Raw genomic sequence first — 14,053 nt, 5'->3', positions numbered from 1 at the left:
TCTGGGCAAGAGCAAGAGCAAGTGAGAGCGGGAATTTGGCATATTTTTGTCAACTTCAAAGGTCCTTCTTCTGAAGTTCTTCTGCGGGAGTCTGCCTTGATGTATGGCATCGCATGTCATCACATGTCAGCTGCGAACTGCAAGCACTTTTGCTTTCATTGGGCGTCATTAAGGTACCACAACCATGCGGCCCTGTGCCTGTGCAGACTGAGACTGCAGCAGTTCCGGATTCCCGGGTCCTTGGTGAAGGGGTTGTGAAAACATAGGTACCTTTACCGAACATCGTACGGTTAATACACATTCGAGCGTCTCTTTTATGCCTTTGGTCCCAACCCCTAGGCATTTTATGGGCTGGAGGATCCCTGATGGACTGTATCCAATGTATTTGTAACTTTGCGTCATTCCTACAATAGTTCTGCAACGGCCTTTCCTAGGGAAAGCAAGGCGTATCAGACTTTCTATGTTCGGTTTATATTCACTAACAATTGGCTGGGTTGTTCGATAGGCATGAACGACCACATGACTCTATCGCCGCTCGATGATGCAGCATGTTTCTCGTGCGAAATCTTCCTTTTTGTTCTTTTCTTTTTCTTTTCTCAATTGATTGAGCATTATAGCCACTATGGTACAAGGAAATGAGCGGAAAAGAAAAGATAAAGGGCTAACACAGTTGGTTGAAGGAAGAGAAGCGTTTGACATTGGGTCAAGCTGATTTGGTAGTGCGTGCTGATGGAAAAGAGTATGTAACCTTTAGTGGCACAAATATTTCTAGAAAAAACAAGACGCTCGGAAACAGGAATAGAAAGCTTTGATCGAAGAAAAGAACAGGTGTTGCTCAATTGGCAATGTGAGGTGTGGCTTTTGGGGAAAGAGAAGAGTCGGAAAAACAAGCGTGGGAAATTGCATGAAGTGGTATGAACTTGCTCGCTCCGATGGATGAGAGAAGCTTGAACTAGTTGATCAAGGTCAAAAGAGTGAACAAAGTTGGTTTAAGCTTTGCAAGAATGGGGGGAAAAATGTAACATATGTTGACCTAGGTGTAGTGATGGAGATGGACCGTTTTCTTGTGCTTTATGCTGCCTGCGTGCCCGAACCTAGAACCTAGAACCTTGCCCGTCCATTCGGCTCCCAAGCCGCAGGGATGTCCTTCGCCCGCGCCAGAAGAGCCATCATCTCGCTCATATCTCCGTTGCGTGCGTAGATGGCTTCGGCCTGTTTTCTTTGCTCCTTGAGAGACTTGGTGATCTCGACATCGGCCTGATTGTGATTCTGGGCTGAGCCTGAGTGGGCACTCCCGCCGTCGCCAGTGTCATCACTCGTCCACTTGCGAATTTGCTGCTCACTACCAGAGCCTGAGAATGGCGTGTCGGGATCATTGTAGCCGCAACGGTCGACGGATTCGGACGTTGATGGCGAGTCGCGCAGATTTTGGCCCCAAGGCGGGAAGACGCTGGAATGAAGGCAAAAGGTTGGACTGGCGATTGTCGCAGGGCTTGCTCCTGTCGTCGATGTGGTGGCAGGTGGGGCTTCGGAGCAGACGGACATATGGTCATTATCGTCGTCAAGGTCTCCCTCCCTCTCCAATTCATGTCGGCTAACAACAACCTGGGAACCCGACCTGGGCTGTATTGTTGCCGCTGAGAGCGTCGTCGTCGAGCCACGAGAGCTGATGACGTAGTGCTCCAGCAATTTCTTGGCCCAGTCCAGGCCGCCACTGAAGCTCAGATTCGCTGAGGTAGGTTCCGATGTGAGGAGATGCCGAGTCGTTATTTTGGGGCCGTCTTTGTGCTGGGGAAACGCCCATTCGACCTTGAAAAAGCATTCGTCCTTGTTTTCCACTGCCAGATATTGTCCAATAGGCTTTCCGGTGAGAATGGAGAGGAATCGAGCCGATACCGTGTTAACACCGTTCGACTCATGGGTGGATACTTCAACATGGTGATCTAGAGAATTGGCCGATGTATCATGGTTGGAACCAAATCTCGAAACGTTTAGAATGCAGATGGTGGTGTCCTTTTCCATCTGTGGATTGTGTTAGCTCGTGGTCAGTTCATTGACTTGGGGGGATTTTGGAAGTTCTGCTGACCTCGTCATTTCCATATAAGCTACCTGTGCCTGCCAAAATCTGCGGGGATGTATTGCTGCTGCTGTATGACATCTTGGCTGGTAAAAGGAGAACCTGGTCGTAAACATTTCAACTAAAACAGGCCTGGCCAAAGGAGCCCCTAACTGAGGTGGGAAGCACCTACATGTTTATTTATACAAGCGTTCTTCCGAAGGCCTCCACCGGTAACCGCTCTATTCCTGCAACGTGTGAAACCTTTTTGGGTCAACTCCGTGCCGGTTGCATATTCACTTCCGGAGATTTTTTGCGCGAAATAGTTTGAAGGGTTGAGAGTTGCCGGTCCAGTCAGCTATGGGAGTCCATGACAAGCAAGGTTGCACGGGAGATAGCTTTAAGACAAAAGTCGCACTGATCCTGTAACTTTGTTGCTCGGAACCAAGGGATGGAAGTAGTATATTGCTCGATCTCGTATATCTTGTCCATATTTGCATGGCGCTCCGTCTCATATGTAACACGCTGGCTATCGTGCCTGTAAATTCTCAAGGGACTTTCTGTGAGTGGTTTGTATTCACTACTTTTCGGTGAGCTTGTCGCTCCCGATTGGTCAAAAATGCCCTTGCCTATTGCTGTGACGGTCTTGCCATTGGTCATTATTACCCCTGTTGCTCTTCTTGTACAAGACAGTAGTTCTTCCGTCTCCCTTGGCCAAACACTCATTTTCCTTGTACGTTTTGCTATTACAGTTCATTTGCTGTTTTTAGATGATTTGACCTGCCCTTTAAGTGTCGGAGCGCACGGCCAATATTTGAAATCCACTCCTGTGGTAGTAGTGAGGACGAAGGGGTCTTTTTTATTTCTAAACCGTGACACTACAGTGGTGCAACTCTACGGACCAGGCCAAGGACTGCCAAAGCCCTCTGAAACCTGACTATTGTGTGTCGCACACTAGTGGTTACGGCTGTGTTCTTCATGCTGTAAAAGTCAGGGATAACCATTGCCTCATGGAAACCAACATCAAGATACTTGATGTCATGGATTCATCTACCCATACTATGATATGCTCGCCTTTGAACTCGCACACCTCTCGTCCCAACTCGTAAAACCTCCTATCCCAAATTGTTAACCCTCCCGTCCCAAGTCGTAAATGTCCTGTCCCAACTCGTACATATCCTATCCAAAATCATAAACCTTCCTTCCTAACCACGACTCTTATATAAATATCAAGGGGCAAAGGATAAAAATGATAGCCATGGATATTGAAAGGTGTAAATAACCAATGTGGGTATATGCCTTGAAATGAATGAGTGTCTGTCTGTGGCCAGGTATTTTTGGCAGCATATACGTGTTTTGAGTGTATTAGAGAGAGAGAACAGAAGTGAAGCAAAGTGATCTCAGGTCACGCGAGCTTCATAGGCCACCACACGAGGGGATGAAACCCATTGCCGATGCACCGCCAGATTTCCAGTTGCCCATGTGGAAGATGATATCGACCCACGAACCCCCAAAGATTGCCGTGACGCCAGTTCCGATGTGTTCGAGGACAGTGGCTCGGACAGGAACCATGGGCAGTCCATAATGCAGCTGTGGAAGTGAAAACCACATGGTGACTTGGCGAAGGGCAACCATGATGCCTTGAGGTGTATCAACCAGTCTAGTTTCGTGGTCCGGTAAGAGACCGGCTTGTAACTCTAGGGTCTGGAGCCATTGAGCAGAAATAAAGCACTCGTCGGGCCAGTGACGGCTGACAAGAGCCATACCTGGCAACTCTAGAGACCTATTGCCACCATGAATGGAGATATCGGTCTTGTATTCGGGAGGGCTGAGGTAGAAAAACAACGTCCCAAGGTGTTGTTCTCTTGTCCCGACGCATATCAGACTGCTAGGCATCGGGTTTTCATGGGGGGCGTATCCAGTAGAGGCAGACGCTGAAAACGTGTTGGCCAGGGTGATCTGCGCAGTCGGCCCCGTATTTTCCGAGTGAGATTGCTCGGTTGGAAGATGAGATTGCGCCCTTTGATCTTCCAACCGAGCATTGTCCTGGTGGTGGGCTTCTGGTCGGGGAGCAATCGGAACCGGTTGCGAAGGGGGTCGAACCGGTATCCTCCGGGGTCGTCCTGGCCCGCGTCTTTCTGGCTGTCCCGCGAGCTGATTGTTCATGTGATGGGAGGTTTGGGGTCCTGGAAGAGCCATGACAAAGCGCGCGTGCGGAAAAGAAGGTAAGGTGGTCTGGGTAGTGAGGCTCTCTGTCGATGACTGCAAAGAGCCGGCCGCGCTGCTGTACTGAAGGTTCGATGGCCGCAGTGGCTGTAGAGAATGACTGTTTTCAAGATCGAGTCGTCGTGATGACAATGAAGATGATGAGTACACTGCTGCTCTCGTGCTGGTTTCCGAGGCACGACAGAGGAGAAGGAGCGTGGAATACGGCAGGAATAATAGAACGAGTGTGTAAGATGAGTGTCTAAAATGAGTGTGTAGAATGAGTGTGTAAAACGAGTGGGTAGAATGAGTGTGGTTGCCGTATTGGTGACTGAGTGTGAAAAGACTGTGGGAGAAGGACCGTGAGAGAGATGCGAGACGATAGCAACGAGGATATGGTGATTTACAGATTAGTGCGAGGACATGCCGACCCTTTCATAGTAGGACTTGATTCCAGCCGCTCGGGTTTTTCCGAGATTCGTTAAAGAGACAACGGTTTGGAAGCCTTCTGGAAGCACAGGATTCAACCTACCTAAGTCAGATATCATTGACCGCTCTCCGCCATGCTTCGAAACCAGTGAGACGTATGACCACGTCATTGGCGAATATCCACTCGGGACTCTAGCTTCATATGCACGACAACGTCGCAACGGAAGCAATCCTATTTCGTTCCAAGATTTTATCCAATGAGGGGCATAGCTATTGCTCGGTGAATGATCTGGCTGTGACGATCAACATCAATATCTAGCGTACTCTACGTTGAGACACGGTCGGAAGATAAAAGACAACCGGGAACATAGTAGCCGGCCGTTGTAAAGCTTGTCGCCGCCGTTTTGTCAAAGCGGAATGCTTTTCTGACAGGAACAGGTCGCACCAGACCCGTGCATAGAGTCCAATATCCCGGGGATATGGCATTGTGATGCGGGGACGAAGCCGGACGGGTTGCTAGGCCGCCCGCTAGTTCGAACGGCCACGCCCACGACGGTTCTCCAGACCGGTCTCGTCATCCGTATAAGTGATTCACGTGGATGGAATCTGTTCACGTGCCACGTAGAAGCCGATTGCGACATTCCAATTTCCACTCTGGTTGCCTACTCGCTGGGGTGTTGATGCAGGACGAGGCATCAAAGACAAGCTCTCCTAGGGATCCGCTCACGGAATAGCGGTGCCGGAGCGTTGCTGGAAATGTTTTGTCTCCTGGGAGGCCTCGATGGGTCGCAATTTTTGTCTCGAGACAAGAGCCAGCTGTCAATCCCTCCATTAAAAGGCTCTGCTCTTTTGGGTATTGCAGTCGTGTGCGATTCGTCCTTATTCAGTGATGCTAGACTGGAATTAGCTGGTTGCAGAAAAATAAGCGAACAGGATGTCATGTCTATGGATGAAGATACGCTCCTGGGCTGCTTTCCATTAGGGAATCCCGCCTGATGTGGTCTGTGACCCGTCAGAGACCCGATAATCGATAATCGGGGTGCGGGGTATGGGGAGACTTGCATATTCATTGAACGGTGGAGAACGGTTTACTCACTCTGTCACTCTCAACCTCTTGCAGCTCTAGGTCCGTTTGTTGTTCTAACAAAAGAGCCTACCCTGGTTATTACGATTGAAACATCGTTTTCGCCCTGTGAATAAAACAAGCGATGAGCTTAAATTGACTGGCATCGGTATCTGGACGAGAGAACTTACCTTGATTGGCACCACAATCGGCTTTTACAACGAAACAGTACCTTACCTCTCTCCGGTTTCAATCACCCTTCCTCTCGCAAAATTCGCATCTTCCGTTACTGCGCTGCTACCGGGAGGATGTGCTGGTTTTACAGCCCCGGAAACAGATCTACCTTTACAATTTTCATCCGTGTGCTACTATCACAGCAGGCTTCAACCAGGCTCTAAGGATGGGACACTCCTCGATCGACCGAACAAATGTACCAGAAACGCATCAAAACTGCATCTGACATCTGTCAGCCACTTCTCCTTAATTCATATGCACTTTCAATGTTGTAAACATGCGTCAGGTGCCTTTCTCGGGGAGTCGCTAACATGCTTTCTCAACCCGGGAAAGTTCAGCCCATGTCACCAACCTCCAAGACTCCATCTTTCCCACCGTCCCTTCTTCAAACCAGCAGTCCGGTGTTCGGCTCACGCAGACATGCACGGCAGCCTCAAATCAATGATTTTAATTGTCAAAAAGCTGCACGAACTGCCGTTTTCTACGTAGCTGCGATGCACCTTCCTGCTTCAAGTACCTGTAAGCCTCGGTAAATACCAAGATTATGGTAACAGTACACTCATAACTCCGTTAATCCGCCGAGGACCAGCCCTTATGACCGGTAACTTACACCATCGAAATTTCCATCCCACATCCCACTCCCGTTGTCCGTCAACATCGCATCGCATCTTTGGAAACAATATTTTACGGCAAACCTGTACAACCGAATTAGATGGTGGGATACAAAGATGCACGTACAGTTTTATCATGCAGCTTGGGAGGTCCCCTCTTGCATCAGCTATTTCTTGTAAGCCAAAGCTACCTGCCCACCGTTTTCTCTTCGATCTTCCTACCTGAACGGCATTGGCACACGTGGAATCATTGGTCACCGCCGAGCGGATCAAGGTATTAAAGAAATATGCTTGTATTGTTGCGCTGATGAGTGTACCAGATACCCAATCCCGAATGAAAAAAAAATGAAAAACGGCAATAAAACAGTTTTCTCGTGTATCCAAACTCCACCTCGCCTGGTCCCATCAATCGTAACCTCCATATCTCCCCTACAAGTCATCATCTCGTGTATCCAACTCGACCTCGCTTGGCCCCGTCCCGTAACTTCTCCGATTCAAGTAGAACACAATGTGATCTTCTCCTTTTATCAGCCTGTGCTCAATTATCTGATTGTATGTCTGGTAGTAGTATGGATTGGAATCTTGATCTTACCATCGTTGTGGGAAAGCTACAGCAGCTTGAGGCGCCGTTTCTCCTAGTTCGGCATGGGGTGAATGTTTGTCTGGCCGCTGGTCGTGCCGTGGTTGTTGCTCGCACTTGCCGTCAGTGTCGGCTGGGCATCGACGTTACTGTCGCTGTTGGTGTGGGGGTTGGGGTTGGAATTAGTGCTGGCGATGGCGAGGTGGCCGTTCCCGTTCTGCTGTGCTAGTTGTTGCTGTTGAAGTAGGTATTGCTGGTAAAGTAGGTGTAGCTGTTGAGCTACATGTTGCTGTATCTGTTGTTGGTGCTGTTGCAGTAGTTGTTGTTGTTGCGAGGATAGTGGTACATGGAGTGGCAGACCCGAATCGTGGGGCACCAGGAGCCGGTTCCAGCCATGGCAGCAAAGGAGGCTGCAACGACCCATCGAGAAGGCCCTATCGGCCGGTTCTGGGGGTTCTTGGTAGACCATGAAGCCGATAACACCGCGAAAAAGTGCGTCCCGTTGGGTGTTGACTGCCACCTTCAACTTCACCTCGAGCCTCACCCCTCCAATAATGAGGACCTCTCGACCAGAGGGATCCTCAAAATAGCCGATACGGTGGGAGTTTGGAGAGAATCTCTCATATTCGACAACACCCAGCTCAGCAAGAACATGGGCGGATACCAAAGAGTACTCATTGTCTGGGGTGATAAGGAACGACGCAGGATTGTGACCAAGTGCTTCTGTTCCATTACCGACATTTATCCTTGACCATGCCGGCCTTACAGCTGGATGGTTGATGAAGATTTGCCCGTTGGCCTTGCCGTTGCTCATGTTGTTTGCGTTGAGAGTTTAGGTGTAAGCAGTTTAAAAATGTTTGTGAGAGTTTGGAAGAGAACAAAAATCCCTTTCTCTAGAGGTACTTATATGGATGTGGCCAGAAGAATGAAAATCTCAAGACGCACTGGTAAAAGCAACAAAATTCCACAAATGCGTTCTTGCAATATATATCGGACTTCGGTTCGGCCTGCTGCGACATCTCGAGTCGTCGCTGATCATATAAGCACATATATATAGGTGTACCTTGCCTTCTGATGTCGGCTGTGCCCGGTGTAAAAAATAGTTTTCCCTCACACAGATCAGGAAGCATCAAGTCTCTCATACAACTGGTTTTATCTCTTGCATAAAATCCCCGAGGACGACATAGACGAAGCATAAATATTCACCGTTCTGCACATGAAGAGCATATATGCAGCTCTTTGTGGTTTCATTCCGTACATATATGTGCTCATTGATGTCTTTTCCATCAGTCCGATTTGACGTTTTGATATGGAAAGCAATTAGTTAAGTGCAGACGCTGGCATCGGATATGTTGCAGTCAATTATTTCGAGGAGTGCATGCCCGGTATCATGTGCTCGAGTCGGGCAATGCCTGACTTCTCTTGCTACAGTGAGTGATGGATATTTTGAGCGGACATGGCGCATGCGTCAGGAAAAAAAGAAAAAAAAAAAAGAATGCCGTGCATTGCGAGGGACCAAGTTCTCTTTACAAGTATCCAGTACCTCCCACTTCCGTTTTTCTTTTCTTCTCCTCACGCATGGTCAATCACAACCAGAAGACAGGCAACCAGCACCCTTTATGCTTTCTTTCCCCCTCACTCATCGTCATTCCCAACCAGGAGCAGAGAACCATCGCCATTTACACCTTCCTCTTCCCAAGACTTTATTAACCAAGTCAAGAAGCTACAATGTCAGAGTTCTTCAGCGACGCCGAGAGCTACTACGAGGAGTTGTGGGATGAGATCCGACAGTTTGGTGCCAGCACCCCCTCCCCGCCAGCGATCCAGCCCGTCCAACCCGAGCCTCTCATGAGGCCCTCTCTCTTGAGAGGTACCAGATCCTAGCCAAACAACAGGAGGGAGGATGATTACACGAGAGAATACAACCCTTTCGAAGCTGAGTTCGGACACGCCCTTCGTGGCAACGCGGAGGAGCAAGATTCTGAGGAGGAGGAGGTTTCGACCGTCTCGTTCCTCACCTCAGAGGTGCATGTCGTTCCCATCGCTACTCCGCCTCTTTCTCCTCGGCCCGCGGCCGCAGCTGCCGCACAGCCAGCTCTCCCTCCTCTTCCTGACGCTTCAGACGCCACAATCAACTCCATATACACGGGAAGGCTCCGGCCAGGAGTTTTTAGACTCCCCAGCAGCCTTCCAACTTCATCGAGCAATAACCAGAGCCTGTCTAATGGGGAGGTTCAGGTTATCACCACCACCACTACCCAGAGAAGAAGTGTTTTGCCACGGTCCTTCTGGTTGCAGTTTATCAGGGATGAGCCGCGCTTCCTGTGGCGTGCCCGTGGGACGAGACCAGCAGTGGCAGCTCGAGTGATGGCACGGGATCGAGCATCGGGGGCGTGGCAGTCATTGAAGACAACGGAGATACCACTTCCCGGCCAATTTCAGGAAAGGTACCCGGGCTTGGGACCCAGGCTGACGAGACAAGCAACAATTCGAGCCCGAGCGATGGATGGGCTATTGTCCAGAACTGGCTGACACTGACATCCGGGTTGCCGTCTCGAGATCAGACGAACAACAATACGAGTCCGGGTACATATAATAGAGCGGTTCTCGTCCAGAATTGGCTCATGCTGATGGCGGAGTCCGGGTTGATGTCCGGGATAAGACCAGCAACAACTCGAGCGCAGGTAAGAAGGGCCTTGGAGGGATTCAAATTGCCACCAGGGGTTTTTTAACGCGGCTTTCCGAGTCCAAAAACATGGATGAGCTGCGCTTTCCTAATTACGGTTCTTGATCTGCTTTGAGATAGGTCTCGCAAACTCTGCCTTTGGCCCTTCTCTCTCTCTTGATCGTTTGTTTCCTTTGTCGCTTTTCTTATCTCTGTTGTTCGCACCTTCCTTCGTCGTCCTTTCTTTCGTTTTCTCTTCTACTCGACAGGGAAGCAACAACGACTGGCAAGCAACAGATCTCGACACATCAACAATGGACCATGAAGTATCGACAACGGACCTACTACAAAATCAACCCCCCTGCCCTGCCCTTCCCACATCCACCGACCCCCATGGGCCCAACTCACATCAGACGAAAGCCACCAAGAAAAAGACCAAAAAAAAAAAGAGTGGAAAGGTCATCAGGCGCGACTCAAACGGGGGACGTGGACGTACTGGCAAACTGGAAAGGAGTAGAAGAGCCTTACTTAACATAACCGGAAGACGCCAGTTTTGCCAGTACTACCACACACACTGTGGCGCCCTGCGAAAGCCTGTTCCCACAGGTTGATCCTGCGATTTGTGGTACAGCGGGTAGCTAAGCTGTGCACCACACCTCTCGACCACGATGCCTTTCTGGAAGTTGTTACAAATTGCCAAGAGGGAATGACTTATAAACCTCAAGCACATAGTGCAGACTCACAATCTTCTCCTTCTTTATCCATCTCCTTTTTATTTTGCATTTCACATTTTGTACAGTACCACAAGCAACATCTTGGCTCATTATTATTAGTCAATTAAACATTAGTGATGTATTAAACGAGTGGTATGCCCGCGCTGAGGCCCATGTCGTCGTCTATCTGTTCCACATCCGTCCCCCTTCCAGCTTTTGGTCCAAAACTTTGCCATGCTTCACCGTCATCTCAGACATCATAATCCCCCGCCTCAGTAACCTCCTTCGCGAACCCCCTCCAAAACTCACAGGGCGTCCTCTCGTTCTGGTCATCGCTAATCGTCGTAAACCCCCAATCGCCCACATTCAGCACCCCTCCCAGCCTCTCCTTGCTACTAGCCGCTTTTGAGCCAGCGGTAGCAATTCCCGAAGGTCTTCCCCAGCTGATCACCGGTGGCAAGTTCAGCAGGCCCTTGCGATATTTGTTCGGATCACCACTGACAATGAAGGAGGCAAAGTAGCTTTGCATAGCCATGCTAATGCCGGAGACAAAGGGCGCGAGGGCCGGAGCAAAGAGAGTCGAGAGGCAGTCGAGAATGGTCTGTGGCGACGAGGAAGAGGAGGGCGAGGGAGTTGAGGTGAAGAACGTAGGGAGGAGGTCGGTGGCATGCAAGTAGGGGAAGACCGAGTACTGCATCAGATAGGTTCGCGATGGGGTGTAGGCTTCTGCTAGGTCTAGAGTCGGGTGGTTTGGTTAGCACAGGGTTGCAAAACTGGTGGTGTTGATGAGAGATGACATGACGTTGGGTTAAGGCTGTCGTACCCGAGCTGGGATGTCTCACCGGAAGCGGCTGAGGTAATACTCGCTTGAGCGTTGCGCAGGGGGGAGCAGGGGTGGGAAAGGGTAGAAAGAGCCGCTTGGTTGGAACGCACATCCTTGGGACGAGGTAGCACAAGGGTACATGATTTCATGCTTCGTGAGGGGAATGGGGGAAGCAACATAAGCAGAACTGGATAACTCACATCTGACGTTGCACGTGAAGCAACTGTCCCTCATGAACGCCGCCATTCGTGTCGCCTGACTGTCATACTTCCTCTTTCCATCGACACTCTTCTTTCCCGGCACCGGGTAAAACTGCTCGACCTTCTCAGCTTGGCCGCCTGCCCTCGTGTAGTTCGGAAAGACAGCATCGAGAAAGCGAGAAAACTGTTCGTTCGTCCGGATGGCACCGCTCACGAAGAGGCTGGACTCGTCCTTGACGTGCGATACCACCAAGCTCATTTCGCTCCCCGACTGTCCCTTCCAAAAGTTTCCCTGTGCAAGTTCCAGGAGCGGCATCTGGCGAATGAACTTGCCGTCAGGCGTAGGTCCCACGGCGAATGTTCCAGGCGTTTGCGAGGCTTGGAGCGCGGCGTTGGCTTTTGCAATCGCATCGGGCGAGGCCCTTCGGAGGCAATCAACCATTGCTTTCCCAGAGGCAGAACCGCACCCTGCCAATCCTCCAAACTTCTTGAAGATGCCTTCGACAGTCCCGTTCCGATCCCAGGCCATTTGATACGCCGGACTTTGCAAAATCGCCCGTTGAAACATGGGGTCGAGCTTTCCGCCCTCGGCCACAAGATGGTGCATGATGGACCCCGCACCTGCAGACTCCCCCATCGCTGTCACGCGCTTGGGGTCACCACCCACAAGGCCAATATAATCCTTGACCCACTTGAGAGCCGCTCGCTGGTCATGGAAACCGACATTTGGAACCGCAGAATTCTCCATCGACGTGCCGGCGAGCCAGCCATAAGTTCCGAGGCGGTAGTTGATTGACACGAAAATCATGGAGCCAGGGCTTGGGACCGATTGAGTCAGGAGAGAGCTGCCATCGTAGAAGAAGGGCTGAAGAGACTCTTTTGAGCCGAAGAGGTAGGCGCCGCCGTGAATCCAGAACGCTACTGGGAGGGACGCAGGTTTCTTTGCACCGGAAAGGTCGCGGAGTGTCTTGCCAGGAACGTACAGGTCAAGAAAGAGACAGTCCTCAGAACCGCCACCGAAGAGCGGGATGGGGAGTCCTCCTAGGCTATGCAAGGTACGTATGATGTTAGCAACGTTGAAGTCATATAAAAACGAGGTATGGGTAGGCATACAACTGGTTGAGGGCAGCACCAATGGGGGACTTGTTGCCCGGACCTATGAGGTTCAGTCCAGACACTGCGGTCTGGATGCATTGCGGTCCATAACTGCCGTCTTGGGTGGTGTTGTTGAGCTGTGGCGGCGCAGGTTTCGCCCAACGGAGGTCCCCTACCGGAGGAGCGGCATAACGAATATTTCGAAACACGTATCTGCGTTTGTTAGCGATGAACGCAAAGCGGCATGAACGACTTGAAGACTCACATATCGCTGTTTGACCGGTAGCTCGATGCTCGGTAGGAGCCATATGGAAGAGTAAGGACTGGCAAAGCACTGGGGGATGGAAACTTAACGCCTATAGATGCAGAGTCTATGACGGCAGAGCAGAAAGAAAACAAGCTAAGTGAAACAATAAGAAATGTGGTGCTTGGGAACATTTTGGATGCAGCAGGTACTAAAAGAGTGACATCAACAGGCAAAAAGAACGTCCAAAGAAGAAACTAAAGAAGAATACCGCCAAGCTTCTAAGCACGAGTCATGAACTGCTGGGGATTGATTGTATCAAGACGAAAAGAAGGATGGGAAAGCGATGGGGTTCATCGCACTGTTCAAGCTGGGCTTGGGCTTGGGGATATAGAGCTGTACTTCACCAGCTGAAGAAAGCCCGCCATCCTCTCCCATTGACCTATCAATACACTCCGTCTTCAAGGCATAAATCACACCTCTAGAAACTGTTGGATTGTGTGCCACCCACCCCCTAATATTCTCAGAGGGTTGGTTCCCGAGCAAGATCTCCGGCAATGGACAAATGATGTTTGAAACAACTCGATTCCAAGAGGAACGTTCTTGCGCCACCAGATAGGAAGCCGTGGAAGCCAAGATGAGTTTCTGCGATGCGAGTGTCGCCTGGAACTACCATTGGCGACTATCAGCGCCAGACATTAGCCACCCGACCACCCAACTGTTCGTCGTCGCTGGTGAAGGCGTCAAGACCCCTGGAGGGGCCAAGCACCTGGGTGGTTGGAGGGTAGCCAATAAGAATACAAGAAACGGCCCTTTTGGGAAAGTCATAAATTACCCCTGAGGCTCAAGAGGCGCTTGGTCTTGGCGAACTAACGAACCACAGCATTGAAACTGGGGGGTTGTCTGCAAGCAACGACACGAGGGGGGCAAGGATCTTGATGTTTTTGAGCTCAAAGGCCGCGGCTTATTTGCAGGCTACACAGGAAGCGTGGGTTTGAGGCCAGGTAATGAAATAGTGGGGGATTGGATCGAGCAGGGAGGCAGGGTCGTCGTCGTGAGACCGATTGGCTGCTTGTTTCGGAACGTTCCTTGGTTGGATCATAAGCGAAAGCTCGTCGTACACTGTTGCTATCGC

At 50.5% G+C, this 14,053-nt stretch overlaps 5 protein-coding genes across 5 annotated transcripts; 1 reads left to right on the top strand and 4 right to left on the bottom strand.

Annotated features, from left to right (window-relative positions):
- Window positions 1–1,101: 1,101 nt before the first annotated feature.
- On the bottom strand, window positions 1,102–2,212 carry SMAC4_06148 (uncharacterized protein; the record flags this gene model as incomplete). Its single annotated transcript, XM_003344814.2, has 2 exons — window positions 2,087–2,212; window positions 1,102–2,022 (listed from the first exon to the last, which is right to left on the bottom strand). Exons 1-2 carry the CDS (start codon window positions 2,156–2,158, stop codon window positions 1,102–1,104), a joined length of 993 nt encoding a protein of 330 aa, XP_003344862.1. The 5' UTR covers window positions 2,159–2,212.
- An 863-nt stretch (window positions 2,213–3,075) lies between these two features.
- SMAC4_06149 (uncharacterized protein) lies at window positions 3,076–4,255 on the bottom strand (the record flags this gene model as incomplete). Its single annotated transcript, XM_003344815.2, has 1 exon — window positions 3,076–4,255. One exon carries the CDS (start codon window positions 4,253–4,255, stop codon window positions 3,473–3,475), a length of 783 nt encoding a protein of 260 aa, XP_003344863.1. The 3' UTR covers window positions 3,076–3,472.
- A 2,978-nt stretch (window positions 4,256–7,233) lies between these two features.
- SMAC4_06150 (uncharacterized protein) lies at window positions 7,234–7,992 on the bottom strand (the record flags this gene model as incomplete). Its single annotated transcript, XM_003344816.1, has 1 exon — window positions 7,234–7,992. One exon carries the CDS (start codon window positions 7,990–7,992, stop codon window positions 7,234–7,236), a length of 759 nt encoding a protein of 252 aa, XP_003344864.1.
- Window positions 7,993–8,906: 914 nt separating this feature from the next.
- SMAC4_06151 (uncharacterized protein) lies at window positions 8,907–9,774 on the top strand (the record flags this gene model as incomplete). Its single annotated transcript, XM_003344817.1, has 3 exons — window positions 8,907–9,048; window positions 9,115–9,507; window positions 9,743–9,774. 3 exons carry the CDS (start codon window positions 8,907–8,909, stop codon window positions 9,772–9,774), a joined length of 567 nt encoding a protein of 188 aa, XP_003344865.1.
- An 865-nt stretch (window positions 9,775–10,639) lies between these two features.
- Window positions 10,640–13,112, bottom strand: SMAC4_06152 (uncharacterized protein; the record flags this gene model as incomplete). Its single annotated transcript, XM_003344818.2, has 4 exons — window positions 10,640–11,291; window positions 11,580–12,625; window positions 12,693–12,887; window positions 12,940–13,112. 4 exons carry the CDS (start codon window positions 13,110–13,112, stop codon window positions 10,807–10,809), a joined length of 1,899 nt encoding a protein of 632 aa, XP_003344866.1. The 3' UTR covers window positions 10,640–10,806.
- Window positions 13,113–14,053: the final 941 nt, after the last annotated feature.

Source organism: Sordaria macrospora, chromosome 7 (assembly GCF_033870435.1).
Source record: "Sordaria macrospora chromosome 7, complete sequence".
NCBI lineage: Eukaryota > Fungi > Ascomycota > Sordariomycetes > Sordariales > Sordariaceae > Sordaria > Sordaria macrospora.
Note: the sequence above shows the minus strand (reverse complement) of the source record. Positions and strands in the feature narration are given on the sequence as shown.